At 44.4% G+C, this 18210-nt stretch overlaps 1 protein-coding gene across 1 annotated transcript in view; it reads right to left on the bottom strand.

Annotated features, from left to right (window-relative positions):
* MCM5 (minichromosome maintenance complex component 5) overlaps positions 1-4265 on the bottom strand; it is a 41241-nt gene extending 36976 nt beyond the window's left edge. Inside the window, exon 1 of the mRNA XM_030206788.1 lies at positions 3922-4265. Within this exon, the coding sequence (XP_030062648.1) occupies positions 3922-4091 (170 nt within the window). The 5' untranslated portion in view covers positions 4092-4265. The remainder of the gene's footprint in view (positions 1-3921) is intronic.
* Between the last annotated feature and the right edge of the window lie 13945 nt (positions 4266-18210).

Raw genomic sequence — 18210 nt, forward strand, 5'->3', positions numbered from 1 at the left:
TCGCTCCCCCCCCCCTCCATCTGCCACCGGGCCCTCACAGCGCCTCTCACCTCCGTGTGAAGGCGCTGCAGCAGGCCACAGCTGATGGCTTCCCTTCAGATTTCCCTCCTTTCCTCCCTGGCCCGCCCTCATCTGACGTAAGTAACCTACGTAGATAACTTGCGTCAGACGAGGGCGGGCCAAGGAGGACAGAAGGGAAGTCCGACGCGTGTTTATGCTTAAAGCTGTTACAGACAAGTGAATGATTCCTTCTTTAGTTAATAGGAAATGCCTTGCAGGAGTGTAACCAGCTTTTGCTTTTTTTTTTTTTTTTCAAAATGTTGTTACGGGCTCTGATTGGCCTGGAGTTTGAAATTACCCAGCAGTTGCTGGCTATTGCTTCAGTTTGAGCTCGTAGCTAGAAGGTTGCTAGGCTGTATAGAGAGAGGTGTGACCAGCAGAAGAAAAGAGGTTTTAAAGCCCCTGTATAAGTCGTTGGTGAGGCCCCACCTGGAGTATTGTGTTCAGTTTTGGATACCGTATCTCGCTAAGGATGTAAAAAGAATTGAAGCGGTGCAAAGAAAAGCTACGAGAATGGTATGGGATTTGCATTACAAGACGTATGAGGAGAGACTTGTAGACCTGAACATGCTTAATTAGGGGTATAAATGTAATAAATAAGTAAATAAATAGAAACTCTAAATGTTGAGCACCTGCTAACATGATGTCCGTTTTAGTGGCCCTTTACCAGAAGAAAACAATTTTTGAGTGTACTGGGATGAGGGCTTCAAATTTTTGATGTCATCCTGTCTCCTGTTTTCATCCAAGGTCTTTGGGGCAAACAGATACAGGATGCCTTTCTCCCCTGTCAAATTTGGGAAGCTATTGGAAGCTCCACCTACCTGGTCACTCTCTATAAAAATAGGGCATCAGTTTACTAAACCACAGAGTAGCCTAGTGGTTAGTGCAGTGGACTTTGATCCTGGGGAACTGAGGTCCATTCCCACTGCAGCTCCTTGTGACTCTAGGCAAGTCACTTAACCCTCCATTGCCCCTGGTACAAAATAAGTACCTGAATATTTGTAAACCGCTTTGAATGTAGTTGCAAAAACCTCAGAAAGGCAGTATAGCAAGCCCCATTTCCCTTTCCCTATAAATTCTGTAGGCACCTTTCATTATATCATCCAAATAGAAACAAGACCAAAGAGCACAAACTTTCCAGATCACACAGTTCTTATTCTATAACCCACCCTAAGTTTAACATATGACACTTAGAGTAGGGTTACCATATGTCCTCTTTTTGGACTTCAGATATGTCCTACCCACATAATGAGAGAAACTATCTGTGGCCTATTGAAGGAATGGATCCTATTTTGGGGTTGTAGCCTTTCTGTTTGAAGGATGCAGTCAGGCTTTTAAGGTGTCCCCTGGGTCAGAGCAGATACGGTGGTATCTTGTGGCTTGGCTGTAAATGATGGATCTTTTTGTATGTGAAGGATGGAAGCTGGAGTTGTGGCTACAAAATAATCTCCAAGAATATTGCCTCCTCCCTCAAAACACCCAGGGAGAATCTGCTACAGTACAAGGAGAAAAAAGCCACAGACAGAATCCCCCTTGTAGTGACATACAATCCAGAGCTGGAAAAACTGAGGAAAATCATAAGAGATCTACAACCTCTACTCCAGGAGGATGAATTACTGAAAGAGATATTCCCATCCCCACCAGTACTGGCCTTCCGACAGCCACCCAACTTAAAACACAAGCTAATCAGAAGTAAACTTCGATCACAGACTGAAAATGAACAGTAGGGCACACTTCCCTGTAATTTATCCAGTTGCAAACTATGCCAAAACATTTCACAGGACCTCACAGTCATCCACAAAGGAAATATATTCAACATAAAGGAATCTTTCACTTGCTCATCTTCCAATGTGGTATCATTCAGTGTAAAAAATGTAACGAAGGATGTTATATTGGAGAAACAGGCCAGATGCTTAAGACAAGATTCAATTTACATAGACATCACATGAACAATACTGGTGCCAGTAGGGCTACCACCCCTGTTGGTCAGCATTTTACAGGATCAGGACACTGTACCAGTGATTTCACAGTGAAAATCCTGAAAGGTAACTTTAAAACCATACAAGAACGCAAGACCTTTGAAGTCAGAATGATTGAATATTTTAACACCCAACAGAAAGGACTTAACAAGGATCTGGGTTTCCTAGCCCATTATAAACCATAAAGCTGTAATTCTCTGTTGATCACCCCTCCCCTATCCACACCCATCCTGTTAGAATATCAATGATATGCTTTGATGTCCCCATGCATACCTCCTACCCACCCCATCCTCCCACCCTGTCAGACTGTCATAGTAATGCTTGAATGTTTTCACTTATATACACTGTCAGCTAGCACATTTGCTTATTTCCGATCTGACGAAGAAGGGCAACCTTCGAAAGCTAATCAAGAAATATATTAAGTTATGTCCAATAAAAAAAGGTATCATCTTATTTTCTTTTCCATGTTTTATTTTGTTTGATTTCTATCGATAACATGTATCTCAGAAACCAGACAAAGTTGTTGAGGAATATGCGCTCTTCTGATAAGTACGCTTGGGTTCAGACTCTGTCAACCTCAAATCCTGAAGTTTTTGAAAAGTAGATTGTCTTCTGCTGTACTGTAAGTCACTGTTTGATGTGTGTTCAATAACTAAAGGCTACGATTATATATTTCTTTAGCAAAAGTAAAAACCATTTTTATTTTTTCTGCCATCTTTGTCTCCGTAAATATGGTAACCCTAACTCTGAGACCCACTTGCACCCTATGTAAGTCGAGGAGCAACCTAGTGGTTAGTGCAGAGGCCTAAGAACCTGGGGAATTGGGAATGATTCTCACTGCAGATCCAAGTCCCATCCCCAACTATGCGATTCATTGATAACTTCTCTATGAGTGCAGAGTGTGCTTGACCATCCCCAAAATCGAGCAGGAAGGGGTGATCTGTGTTCAGTTTAATACCCCGCCACCTTAGGAAAGGTGGGTCCTACGATCAGATGCATATGCTCCAACGTTTCAAAATGACAGGGGGTGTCAAACTCAATACAAAGTATCCCAATGGAGTTTGTTCAATATTGGGAATGATCAACATCCACAGAGCTAGCTCCTCTTATCCAATTATATTCCTGGAAACACAAGGCAGCTACATCATAGAGGATGCCTCTATTATCAGTTTACCTGAAAGAAAACATGAGGCGTACTGGTTTGAGAGGAGAACACACCTGCAGAAGGCTTTACAGTCCTCTCAAGCTTTGGAAAAAAACTCAGGTAACTACTCCCTTCTACAGCCCCAACCAGTACCACTCAGCTTTCCCCCAGATAAAAGTGGGAAAAGAGTCTGTGGAACCTCGCTGCCCGATAAGGGAAGTGCAGACACCTCCTCCTGCCCTCATAATTTATATACTTATTTATTAGGACTTATTTACCACCTTTTTGAAAGAACTCACTCAAGGCAGTGAACAGTAAGAATAAATCAAACATGAGCAATAGACAATTACAACAGTAAAAATATTCAAAATAACAATGAAGTATGGCATAATATACTACTCAACACCATACATAATAGAACATTTTAATTGACAGTGTAGAATATAAGTAAAGATGGAACATATAATAGGTACAAGAGTAGTAAAAGGAGTCAGACAATAAGGTGACTAATTTAAAGAAAGCTGCACATTAAGTCAGAGAGAGTCAAATATTATGTCAGCTAGGATAAGTGTGGATAAACATGACCTACTACAGTATGTGGTGCCCGTGTCACTCCTTGAATGTGTGAGTGAGACTAGCAAGTCTAAGTCTCACCCCAAGCCATTCCTCTTACTGATTCAATTTATTAGAACTACAGCTACTCCAATCAGCACCATAACTCCCCAGTCAGAACCGCACCTGTATTTGAAAGTGAAGCCGGTGCGGTCAGTGCCCTCCCGGTACTGGCGCAGGAACTCGCGGAAGCGTTTCTTCAGCTGCGACTTTTTGATCTGCTGCCCATCGTCCACTGCAGGCTCCCCGCCAAAGCTGTCGCTGTAGAAAATACCGGGATCGTCAAAGCCGGACATAGCTGCACACTCACCGCAACTGAGAAGATGTGGTGGGGGGGGAACAATAATTTTCAAACGTTATTAGAAACGAGACCGGGAGTCACGCTGCGATTTCGCGGCAAAAATCATAACAGGGTGGAAGGAAACAGTCAGCGTTCTCCTCCTCTCGCGCTTCTGATTGGTCGGCTAGGTTCCGGCACCCCTTTCCCAGTGGGCGGCACCCTATAGTTTGGCGCGCTGGCTTTCGACAGGCTGTTCTCCGGATTGGACGTTGGCAGCGGTCTGGCTACAGGTTTATCAAGCTCCTCCCTCTTCCCCATTTTGTTGGAAATGGCGCGAAAAAAAATAAAGAAAAGAAAGAGAATGAAAATGGTGGCGGAGAGTCGTTCTCTTGTAGACGCTGTTCTGTCGAGTTTTCTATCGACTCTGAGGATTGTGAAGTAGTGGTGTCTTTAGACAGAAGTATTTGGGGTAGTAACAAAAGAGCAAGCTTGTATACAGGGGAGGAGAGAGGGCAAATTGAGACTGGCCACGCAGTGAGCCCATGAATATGGTCTCGGTGCTGAGATCTATTAGGAAGGTGACTCACTGGAGTCATATTACTACCCCAACAAATCCTGTCAGCCTAGTCAGATTATACCTAGTTAGTCTTGTCGTAGGTCTGGTCCTGGACATTTTATACTCTGATTTGTTCTTGCTGGAAGAGAGGGTTCCTGACGATCTGTACGTTGTAAGCTATCTACTGACTTTTGTAAAGTCAGAAAGCAGATAATCTTTCACAGTTGTTTTCTTTAATAGATTGAGCCAGGTTTTATTTATTTATTGCATTTGTATCCCACATTTTACCACTTATTTGCAGGCTCAATGTGGCTTACAATATTACAACATGACCAGCATCATTAAAGAGTAGTGCACAATTAATTACATACTGAATAAGTGTAGTAGAATGGATGTGATCAGTACAGTAAACAAGTGAGCAGTCAGAATATCAGGTGACTAACGACGTATTAGAATTCCTATTATTGATTGTTATGGTAAGTCTTGTTGAAAAGATAAGTTTTTAATGATTTCTAGAAGTTGATTAGGTTGTAAATAGTCATCAGGTCAGGTGGCAGTGCATTCCACATCTGCGTGCCAATGTAGGAAAAGCTAGACGCATGTACTAACTTGTATTTTAGACCTTTACAGCTTGGAAAATGGAGTCCTAGGAATGTGCACGATGATCTTTTGGCGTTCCTGGGTGGAAGATCAATAAGGTCTGACATATAGGCCGGCGCGTTTCCGTGACTAACCTTATGGACCAGAGTGCATACTTTGAACGCAGTACGTTCTTTGACTGGAAGCCAGTGCAGCATCTCTCTTAGGGGTTTAGCGCTTTCATATTTTGTTTTTCCAAATATTAATCTGGCTGCGGTGTTCTGAGTTGTTTGAAGTTTCTTGATGATATGCTGTTTGCAGCCAGCATAAAGCGCGTTGCAGTAGTCTAGATGACTTAGCACCATTGATTGTACTAGGTTGCGGAAGATGGCTCTTGGAGAAAAAAAGGTTTTAATCTCTTGAGTTTCCACATTGATTGGAACATCTTCTTCGTTGTATTCTTTACATGGCTTTCAAGTGTGAGGTTAAGGTTAAGAAGGTCAGAGCTGGAGTTGCACCCAGAACGATATCTCCCCTATTGGCCTGTCCTTGCGCTGGTAACTACACCACAGTGAGACCAAGAAAATGTGGCAGAAAGTTACATAAATATTTTCCATTATTTTGGATACCACAGGCCTCTTTAAAAATAATTTCCAAGCACACTTGGGTAAATTGTCTATACAGGTAACATGACCTCAAGAGGGAAGCTGTTTTTGGCATGATACAAGTATTAAACGAACATTCTCAGTAAGTTTGAGAGACTGAGATCATATTCCACATAGCCTGGCTTAAGTGTGAGGTTCATTACTGTCATGGTATGCGCAAAACGTGCAAAAACAATCCATTTGGAGACATTGCCCCCCCCCCCCCCCCCCCAGACAGTAGATGGGGAATGCTTTTATGCCCCCATCTGCCTTGGATTGCTGTGCTACCTGTACAATCTTCGGCATAGGAGCCAACTTTTCAAAATTGGGAGTTCTAAACCCAATGGAAATTACCTCTCCCTAGAAACAGTTAAGGAGTTTGTTCAGTATTGGGGGTGCTCAAGCACCCTCCGATTCTGAGCTGGCTGCTTTATGCTGTTCGGGAAAGTCCTGTAACCCAGGTGCTACAAGCCATTGGAGACTTCATTTTCTGGGCCATCCCGAGGGCTGCCTAAGTGGTGTAGCTGTGCATGGTGCAAGGGAGATGACACAAAATTCACTACCTGGCCATTTTCTCCCCTGTAGTGGGCAAGGCTCGAATCCTGCTTGGTTTGCTCCTGTGCATCTCAGCCTTGCCTAAACAAATCAAATGTAAGATTTGAGCTTAGAGCAGAAGATGCACTCTTATTGGCTTTTTGCCCACTTGTGCTGAAGTGCTGCCAACCTCTGACCCCACTACCAGGTGAAATGCTGAGGGACAGACAGAGAGACAGTGGAGGCAGAGGTGGAAGAAGGATGTAGGATACTGTATCATTTTGGAACGGGAAAGCAGTAGAAGGGTCACCAACCTGAGTCCAGGATCCCCACAACTAGAAACTCTAGGGCCTACACTAGCATCAGAGACTAACCCTAACCCCAGAAATGAGTTCTCTTTACTCTGCCTGTAACCCAGGAGTTAATCTCGGGCATTAAGAAGAATATGAACTAAAACTTCAGGGCCTTAACCTCCCTGCACTGGGGGGGGGGGGGGTGATTGCCAGTCTGTTGTTTTCATTTACATAGATGATTTGGGGGAGACCAATAAAATATTCTTTAGTTTTATTGATAAAATGGTGCAGGCTGGTAAAATCATAATAGTGTATTTTCTCACCCTGTTTAACCTGATAGTACAGATACACAGCATTCCTTCTGCATCCAAAAAAAGGGCATCTCGTGGAACTAAAGGTTCTGATAGCACGGCTCTGCTCAAAAAGGCTGCACATTCCCTATCTGTTTTAACCATAACCAAACTGTCTCACTCACGTTCCCAAACACTTACGAGTTTAAACACTATTTCAATTAAAAAAGTACAATTCAGTTGTTAGATACGGCTCACAAGTAATATCTAAGAATTATTTCATGTTTCAGGATCATATTTTCTGCAAGTTAAGGAGGTAGCCACTGTAGCTCCCATGGTTGCCTACCTATATATGGCTCAGTATGAAGAAAAATCCATTATCCTCCCTACAGTACCTTTCTAGCCAATTCTGACAGTCCACACAGTCTGCTGCAGGAACTGATGTGAACAGGAGCGGGAATGCAGCAGAGAAAAGCCCTTTCCTTTTCCTACTGACTCATATGCAGCAGAAAAAAGCTTGTGGGGACTCGGCAGAGAAAAACCTTGCTCTGATTGTGTGTATTTTTTTAAAATTAGATATGTCCAGTTATCCGAATTTATGATTATCCGGACCATCCCTGCAGAGGATAGTCCGGATAATCGGCATCGTACTGTATTTGAATAGGTGTGATCATAATATATTTTTTTCCTGTCATGTAGGTAAACATGAGATTTTTTTTTACTATTCATATTCAATGTTAGCTGAGTGAATTTTTTACTCAATCTTATTGGAATGCTGCCCTGCATTACTGTGGTTATCATTCTAGTAGATTGAAGGACAGCATCCCTCGGGGTCAGAATTGAAGTCTCGGCGGCCATTTTGAATCTCGCCTAGACCGTCAGGCTGCATACAGGAGGACGGAGAGCAGCACGCTGGGCAGGAAAGAGGGGGCTCTTTCCTGCCCCGACGTCACTAGACCACCAGGGAAGATCGCGTGACATGAGTAGGGGAGAAATGGTGACAGGGCCGGGGGGAGGGCGGGAGGGAGGGAAATCGCTACCTTCGGACTATAAGACGCACCCCCCATTTTCCTCCCAAATTTGGGGGGAAAAAAGTGCGTCTTATGGTCCGAAAAATACGGTAGTTATTTATTTGATGCATTTGTACCCCACATTTTCCCACCTAATTGCAGGCTCAATGTGGCTTACATAATACCGTGATGGCGTTCACCAATTCAGGAATGAGATATACAGAGTGGTAATTACATTAAGGATCATAAGTGATAGAGTACAATGCATTAATTGCATTAGGGACCATAGGTAATAGAGTGCATTGGGTAGTCCTGGAGGAAGGGTTAAGTATTGTCCAGTTCTTGTATGAGTTTCATTGTGTTGTGTGGTTCCGGTGTTTAGGTTGGGTCATTATGCTATGCCTTTTCGAACAAATTGGTTTTTAATAATTTCCGAAAGATTGTTAGGTCGTGCATTGTTTTCGTGACGTTTGGTAGTGCGTTCCATAGTTGTGTGCTTATGTAGGAGAAGCTGGATGCATATGTTGATTTATATTTTAGTCCTTTCCAACTTGGGTAGTGAAGTTTAAGGAATGTGGGTGATGATCTTGTTGCTTTTGTTCAGAATTAAGGGGTCCCGAGCCCCCCCAAGAAGGCTTAAATGACCTTAATCTGACTCCATCTCTGAATAGCCCTAGAACTGGGGCAATCAGGGGGTTGTGAAGTTCTAAGAGGAGTTGCCACTGAGAGAGACGTTAGACCTAAGAGACCCGCATTAGTCCGCCTCTCAGCACTGGCAAGAAACAGATACCAGCCTTATGACAAACTGGATTTAGGTTACAAGTTATATAATGCAGCGAGTGATAGCCTGATACAGCAGAAGCATTTATACTTACAGCCTTTCATCATTAAGTTAAGCCCACAAATCATCATTTGGAATAAGGATTTTATTTGCACATCAGACTTTAATCAGGTACATTCAGCAGACAGATTCTGGGTACATCCGGACAGAGCCCTGCCGTCTGACAGAAGCGTTGGGGAAAATTCCAAAGCTATGGCAATTTGTCCCCTCTTTTATACACAAACCTCTCCATAGAAGTCTATGGTGAGATACCTAGCTCTCAGGAAGAAAGGTTTTACTCGTTTGAGTTTCCACATTGAGTGGAACATTTTCTTTGTTGTAATTTTCGCTTGGCTTTCTAGCGTAAGTTTTCGGTCGATTGTGACTCCGAGAATTTTCAGGCTGTCTGAGACAAGAAGAGTGTATTCTGGTGTTTATAGCACATCATAAATGTAATAACTGTGCATATTGCAAATATGCATTGGAAACTAAGGGCTCTGTTTACTGAGGTGCACTAGCATTTTAATTTTCAACAATTTTTTATTGATGAAACGACACGATAAACAACCAACACGCTCCATGTACTGAGCCATGAAACCAGAACATTCACAAAAGAGCATAGTAACATTCTCTTCATCAATATTTTACATTTCTTCTTCCCCCTACCCCATCCCCACCCCTAAGATCCACCGTTTATTATTTTGATACCAGCTATATGGAACCCATTTGAACATCTTAAATATTGATACACACAGGTCAGAGAAGAAAGAGAAAAAAAGACAAAAAGACCAACAGTGTCTAACAATCCCCTTCCCTCATTGTATTCCCGGGTAATCTATTCAGAATTTGGCTGCGAGCTCTACTGGATATGCTGTTGAGGTATGGTTGCCATATTCCCAGGAATTTCCTCTGTCTTTTTGGTGATAATCTCGCCCCTCTAGCCTCCCAAAGCATAAGCTGGTGTAGCATATTCCTCCAGCCCCAATAAGAGGGAGGTATGTCTGATACCCATCCATTAAGTATACATTTTTTTCCAACTATACAAGCTTTATTTGTCAACAACTGGGCTTCCTTGTTTCCCCCTCCTCCTTGTCCCTCTACATTAAACATCATACGTTCAAAAGTGACCCTAGTCCTATGTCCCAGGACCCCTCTAAGAAAGTTCTCCACTTTTTGCCAGAATGATTTTACATATCTGCAGAGCCAAATGCAGTGTGTAAATGAGGCTCGTGGCTGCCTACATTTAAGGCAGTTATCTTCCTCCACCACTCCTGCATGATAGGCTCTCCTCTGGGAAAAATATGCTCTGTGTACCGTTCTAAATTGACATTCTTGAAGTTCTGCACTATGTACTATTTTAGAAACCCCCATCAATGACCGTCGTATAAGTATCTCAGGTATTGGTTTCTGTATGTCTATACTCCAACGTGCTGCTACTTCTGCCACTTCCCTTGGTGGTTGAGCATTCTCCATAAGTCTACAGAACCAGGAGACTGACACTTGCCCTGCTGCATCACCCTCTAAAAACTCCCTCAACTTCCTCCCAAAACTAGGATGCAGACTGTCTCTTGGAAGGCTTTGTACATAATGAAGAAGCTGGTGATAAGCAAAAAGCGTCATTAAACCCCCTGAACTGGTACTCATGAATTCTTGTGTTGTCAGCAGCACCCCCTCCTCCCTAATGAAACTCTCCAGGAGAGTGACTCCTTGTTCCATGAGTCGCCGGAAAATCTTATTATCTCTACCTGGTGAGAAGTCGTCATTACCCTGCAGCGGCAATAAGACGCTGCTGTTCGGGTTTTGTCCCCATCCTTCCAACAAATCTTTCCATACCCATCTCAAAGGCTCTAATAGTATGCTGTGCCTAACCCGTATCGGCATCTTTTTCTGAGTCACATGTAACAGGTAATTCACATGCCATGGGTGAAAGTATGCTTTCTCTAAATCTATATCTGTATAAGTGTTGGTTCCCAAGATCCAATCTCTAAGGTGACGCAATAAGCAGGCCTTATTATATTTCTGCACATCTGGCAATCCTAAACCTCCATGCTTCTGAGCCCCCACCAAATGTTGCCACTTCACCTTAGGTTTTTTTCCGGCCCAACAAAATGATACCACCAGTCTTCTGAGTAGTACCAGATCTTTTCTCATAAGTCTGATCGGCATAGCCTGCATTATGTATAGCCACCGAGGGAATACTATCATGCGATATGCATGTATTCTGCCCATAAGCGACAGAGGCAGGGCCGACCACCTAGACAACTGATCCTTCGTATCCTTTAGTAACCGTGCTACATTAAGGGCGTAGAGTTGCCGAGTATCCATGGCTAACTGGGTGCCTAAATACCTAAACTCTCCTGGAGCCCACCGGAGAGGGAACTCTGCACCCCAACCACTTTTTAATTCTTCCGTGTTTGCCAGGGCTTCCGATTTTAAGTAGTTTAATTTAAAGCCAGAGAAGTCCCCGTACTCCCGTAAGCTTTCCAGCAAATATAGTAGTGAGCTTCGGGGTTCAGTTAGTAACACCAAGAGGTCATCCGCAAAGGCCGCTGTCTTAAATGTGATGCCTCTGATCTGGACCCCTTTAATGTCAGCATTACTCTGTATTTCCCTTAATAACGGATCCATCGCTAGGATAAAGAGAAGTGGCGATAGCGGACAGCCCTGCCTTGTGCCCCTCTGGATTGGGAACCATTCTGATAATTGGCCATTAGCATAAACTTGTGCTTTGGGTTCGTTATATAACGTCTCCACTGCGCTAGTAAAGAATCCCGCAATACCATATGCCTTTAGCACCCCAAAAAGAAATTCCCGCCCTACTCTGTCGAATGCCTTTTCGGCATCGAAACTTATTAGCATTGCTGGGGTGTTCTCCATCTTTACTCTTTCCAATGCTGCCCAAATCCTTCGCATGTTTTTCGCTATCACCCTCCCACATGTAAACCCCACCTGCGGTTCCATCACCAATGCAGGGAGGAACCGTGATAACCTATTTGCCAGTATTTTGGCCAGCATTTTTGTCTCTACATTTAGTAGCGATATTGGCCTGTAGGATTCAGGGCAATCCCTTGGTTTACCAGGCTTTGGCAATACGGTAATTTGGGCCCTGTTGGAATGTGCCGGTAAACAACCTCTCTGTATAGATATATTGAATACTTTTGTGAGTACCGGGTTTATTTCCGCACCTAACAACTTGTAGAACTCAGACCGCATTCCATCTGGTCCTGGTGCTTTATTCAATTTGCTCTGTTTAACCACCCATTCAATCTCCTCTGCCATCACTGGTGCATTCAAAATTTCCAAATCTCCTTCCGAGACCTGTGGCAGCTCGATACTATCTAAATACGTGCTACTGGGTGTAACTAAGTCTTCTTGCCGTGAATATAACTTTTTAAAGAACGCAGCTAACACCGCATTGATCTCATGGTCTTTATGGGTCCGTTTGCCTCCCTCATCTGTCATGGTTAAAATTTTTGTAGCTCCCGTTTTCTGGTTAACTAATTTAGCCATTAGCCTCCCACTTTTATTCGCATACCTATAAAGTTGGTATCTATAATAGGTATTTGATTTCTGTATTCTCTCCTGTAGGAGTTCATTTAAGGCCTGCTGCGCTTCTAATAATTGTGTTTTAATAGCCAGTGAATGCCTTCGGCCGTATTGTCTCCTCAGCGATGTCACTTGCTTTTCTAACCTGGCCACCTCCCCGTCTCTGACCTTTCTTTTGAAAGCTACATAAGATATAATTTCTCCCCTGAGGACCGCCTTTGCGGATTCCCAGAAAAGAATGGGATCCTCCCCATGTTGCATGTTATTATCTCGAAAGTCCCGCCACTTCTCCATCAAATAGGGCAGGAAGTGGCTATCTCTATACAGAAAGGCTGGAAAACGCCAGGACCCTAATGGAGGCCTTCCCTCTCCTCCCCTCAAACACACCTTCACCCATGCATGGTCCGAGATCATGATAGGTCCAATATGAGCCCCCTCCACCCTGGTCAATAGTTCAGGAGATAACAGTATATAATCTATTCTAGACATGGTGGAGTGGGCCCTGGACAGATGTGTAAAGTCTCTCTCCACTGGATGCAGAGTTCTCCACACATCCACTATGTCAAGGGTATTACATAAACGGGCCACGCCCCTCTCTGTTCTAGCAAGTTCCCTTCCCGTCGGTGCAGATCTATCTAATTCGGGATCTATTACTTCATTCATGTCTCCTCCTATCAAAATTGGCATGTCCCCCAGTGTCCGTATTTTCCTTATAAGTTGGGAGTGAAAACGTTTGTCAATTTTATTTGGTGCATATATATTCCCTAGCAGCAATGGTTGCCGTTCTATTATGACTGATGCCAGGACGTATCTCCCTCCCGGATCGGACAATACTTTCTTAATCTCTACATTGAGCCCTTTCCTAATCAACGTAATTACTCCTCCCTTCTTTCCAACTGCTGGGGCATCCATCCATTCTCCTACCCACCACCTCTTCAGTTTGGCATGTTCTTCCCTAGGGAGATGTGTCTCTTGCAAAAATGCTATAGATACTTTCCTATCATTCAAGGCTTTCAGGATTTTTTGTCTCTTAACCGGGGAATGTATGCCCCCCACATTCCATGTGATCACTTGCAATGTACTCATGTTACCCCTGGTTCAAACATTCTATATTCTGACATGTTGTTATAAAACTTCATAATCACGCCCGGAGAGTGTCCCAGCCTCCACACCCCAAGCAATGTCGTCCTCCTGGCTCCTACCCGGGAAAACTTCTTCCATCCAAGCCATACCACCACATTTAATCCACATCCAATAACAGATCTTAGGTTCCCTCCCCCCCTCCCCTTACATTTTCCCCCCCCTACTTCCAACTTTACCCTCCCGCATCCCTCCCCCTCCCCCCTCCCCCGCCCCCCTCTACCCTTGCTTATGCCTCTAGGCATATCTTCCGGTGTTACCACGGCTAGAGCGCCTCCTTCAATCAAGTCCTGACTAGAGCCATTTTCCACCTGCTGCTTATAGCGACATCTCTTTCAGGATCTCCGCAGTATTGGTTTTTGAGTCCTGTTCATATGTTTATAAGTCTAGTCTTATAACTTCTATATGATGTCCATTTCTCCCATAGTGTATTATCTGTCTGTTTTCTCGCTTTATTGTGCTGTCCATAATCCAACAAGTAACTAAAACAACCATAAACAACATTGCTTTACCGGCAACATCCGATAAGTCTTTGTTATTAGGCTTTCCCAGATTCCTCTCCTTACCGATCTTCAGCCATCCTGTCTTTGTGCCAGCATCTTTTCCACGTATATGTTTGCTTCTTCAACTCTTTCAAAGAAAAGTGTCTGACCATTATCCAGTATCTTAAGCTTGGCAGGATACAGCAGGCTAAATCTGTGTTTTAATCCAAAAAGCTTAGTGCACAGCGGAGCAAAGCTTTTTCTTGCCGCTGACACTGCAGAGGAGTAGTCCTGAAAACACAGGATGCGCTTCCCTTGGTATTCCAAATTTTTTCCCGCTCTTATCGCTTGCAAAATCAGAGCCTTGTGCGCATAGTTTAGAATTCGAAAGATGATCACTCTGGGCTTACCCATGCCTTCTCTTTTTTGCCCAAGCCGGTGTGCTCTCTCCACATGGAGAGTAGAAGCAAGCTCCGCATTTTCCAAGGTCTCGGGAAGCCATTTTTCCAGGAAGGAGCACAAATTCCGCTCAGGAAGAATCTCTGGTAGCCCCACGAGGCGGAGGTTATTTCTCCGAGATCTATTCTCTAGATCTTCCAGCTTTGCCTCCACCTCCTTGAGGCGCGTTTGTACACGTGGCAGATCCTCTTTGACTTTTATAATGTCCTCCTCCACTTGGCCCACTCTCTGTTGTACTGCCTGCAACTCCGTTATCATTTTGGTATGTCTCTCATCCAGGCCTTCTAGCTTTTCCAAGATGAGTTGCAATTTCACGCCGACCGCCTGTTCGACCGCCGTCCTCACCTCCTCCGTTATCTCCGCCGCCCAGAGGGAACCCGGTGACGGCGGCGGCGGCGAGATCTTGTCCGCCATTTTGTTTTCGGCAGTCCGGGTTTTATCTTTTGCGTCTTTGCGGGCCGTTTTCGATGCCATCCGCTTTGCCTTGAGCTCCGCTACGTTCCTGGGCTATCCTCTGAACTGCTCGATGTAAGTGCTTTCCGCGTACGGCGGGAAACGGGCAATTCGCGTGCAGATTAACTGAGGCGCTCCGGAGCAGTGGTTCTCTGCGTCCTCACCGCTCCATGCCTCCGCCGGAAGTCAGGTGCACTAGCATTTTTAGTGCATGCTAAAAATTAGTGTTCATTAATGCTAGAGACACCCATATATTCCTATTGGGGTCTCTAGCATTAGCGCGCACTAAAAATGATAGCATGCCTACAGCGCGGCTTAGTAAACAGGGCCCTAATTTTGTAGAAATCCCGAATTGTGGGGGAATATATTTTTATTTGCGATCAAACACAGATTGTAACACATAACAGGTAGTTTAGGGTGTTCAATTTCCCTGCAAACTCTGGTATATTGGGCAAGTCAGGGAGAAGGTAAAGCAAAGAATAGCACATTTGAGTAATTTAAGAGTTCAGTGTATAGAGGCTCCTTTAGCAAATCATTGGAGTGCAGTACAACATAATGTAGAAAATTTGAGATTTGTAGTCTTTTTTCATTTACAGAAGAAATGGGAAGGGAATATATCTGCTTTGCTTGAGCAGAAAGAATAGCAGTTTATTGTTATGTGGGATACTGTTTCGCCTACAGGCCTCCGCCCTTTCTGCCTCGCCTCACCCCATGCCTGGAATAAACTCCCTGAGCCCATACGCCAGGCCCCCTCCCTGCCCATCTTCAAAGTCTTGCTCAAAGCCCACCTCTTCAATGTCGTCTTCGGCACCTAACCACCATACCTCTATTCAGGAAATCTAGACTGCCCCCACTTGACACTTGACATTTCGCCCATTAGATTGTAAGCTGTTTTGAGCAGGGACTGTCCTTTTGTTAAACTGTACAGCGCTGTGTAACCCTAGTAGCACTCTAGAAATGTTTAGTAGTAGTAGTTGAATAAAGAAGTTGATTGGACAATTGTGCAAGGGGAGAACTAATGAGAGGTTTCTTAAAGTTGCATGCCTGGATGCTTCAGTATACATGAGTCCGAGTCGGTGTTTTTGTTGTCCCGAAGCCATGCTGAATAAAGCACTTGCTGTTGAATCCGAGGCCCATTGGCAGCCATAAGAAATTTGAAGTGATATGCCGTTAGGGGATTGTAAAAATTACGGGGCTCTTTTACTAAGATGTGCTAGCGTTTTTAGTTCACACTAAAAATCAGCTGGTGCTAAATACTTAGACGCCCATAGAAATATAACGGGCGTCTCAACATTTAGTGCCAGACGATTTTTAGCATGAGCTAAAAATGCTAGTGCACCTTAGTAAAATACCCTCTCTAACTATTTTGGGGGTAAAAAGTTACATATATTTATTGTGCATGTATGGTGGTTTTATTTTATAATCTCAACCCTGATGACGCGTAGTTAAATGAAACATGGCACCATGTCGGGTTTAGAGCAAAAGGTGATATTGTGTATTGTGGAGTTCTAATAAGCCTGATTGGGACTGCACATTGCTATTTCAGATAGTGAAACTGCCCGTCAGGGACGAATATTTTTAAGAATGTGGACTTGAATACAGTTATACATTTGAGCAGGGGCGTATCTGGACTCCGGCGGTAGGGGGGGCCAGAGCCAGAGGGAGGGGGCACATTTTAGCCCCCCCCCCCGCCGCCGCGCCCCCACCGCCGAGCCCCCACCGCCACCAATGACTCTCTCTACCCCCCTCCCGCAGCCAACCCTCCCCCGCTGCCGTTCTTACTTTTGCTGGCGGGGGACCCCAACCCCCCGCCAGCCGAGGTCTGCTTCCACCTGCCGCTGCCGTAAAAACTTCTTCTTCAGCCGGCGGGGGACCCCAAACCCCCGCCAGCCGCCCCGCGGTGTTTGAAATTCATCTTCGGCCTCCGTGGCCGTGCTGCTGTGATAGGCGCTGTTGTAATCCACTTCGGAGTCTGACGTCGCAGCACGTACAACGTACAACGACGTCAGACTCCGAAGTGGATTTCAACAGCGCCTATCACAGCAGCACGGCCACGGAGGCCGAAGATGAATTTCAAACACCGCGGGGCGGCTGGCGGGGGTTTGGGGTCCCCCGCCAGCAAAAGTAAGAACGGCAGCGGGGGAGGGTTGATGGCGGTAGGGGGGTCCAGGGCAAAATCTGCGTGGGCCCAGGCCCCTGAGGCCCCACGCAGATACGCCCCTGCATTTGAGAATCAACGCGGGCAGTGAAGGATGATACAACGATACACTGCATGAATGTATACTGGACAATTTAGATGCAAGATAAGTGGTTCTGCTTTATTGAAAGATAAATATGAGGACGTTTTGGGAGTACAATTAATAACGGAGTATAGAGATTATGATAGGCAGTACACCTATCCCTCCAATTCAGTTTTTTAATTATTTGTGGGGAAAAATACGTTGTACAATATTTAAGTACATGTATAATAAGTAAATGGTTTTATGATTAATTTTACATATTAATAAAAAGTGTATGTAATTACTTAATAATATTTTATGGTTGTAATTGTAAATATACTGACATTTAGAAGACCCTTGAGATAATAAATGCATATTCATTGGGGAAATCCTGAAAACCTGTGTTGCTGCCCTACAGGACCAAGGTTGTCTACCCCTGAGCTAGACCAATTGCTGCTGCTCATCCTGGGGTGAGTATTGCTGCCATAAAGCTGTGTGGAGACTGCAGCAGGGCCGCCGAGAGGCAAAGCTTGGACTGTGGCAATCTTCAGGGCCCTGCCCCCACCCAGCCGCTGCAGCCCCCGCCCACCACCACTTCTGCCACCATCCCCACTACTGTGCTTCCTCTCATTTGCTGCACGGGAATCGCTAGTGCAGCTTTGTAAAAGAAGACCTGAAATAGTAATGCAAAACAAGTGAGGAAAGCAGGTGGAGTATAGTACGTGGTATTCTTGCAACTGTGTATCTGTCTGTCTGTGTTTTATGTGTTTTTGACCTGGAGGAGAGAGGGTAAGGTTGGAATGCAGCAGTTCCAATATTCTGTTGTTTTGGTAAGAATAATAAAATATAATCTGTCAGGTTTCAAAGCAATGGATTTTACAATTTAACCAGAGGGTGCCAGCACACATGGCAACTATTAAGAAAACTATACAGTTCAGTCACTAGTAAAATTTGCAACAACAACAAAAAGAGAAGAGAAAGAAATTGAAATATACATTTGAACCCTTAAAGACAGCTCATGTAAGATAAAGGTATGGAAATATTGGGCTGAGGTGTATGTGTGTGTGAGAGAGAGAAATGTAGAGGACTGAGCCAGTTTGAAAGGAGCAA

This window comes from Microcaecilia unicolor, chromosome 1, assembly GCF_901765095.1.
Source record: "Microcaecilia unicolor chromosome 1, aMicUni1.1, whole genome shotgun sequence".
Taxonomy (NCBI): domain Eukaryota; kingdom Metazoa; phylum Chordata; class Amphibia; order Gymnophiona; family Siphonopidae; genus Microcaecilia; species Microcaecilia unicolor.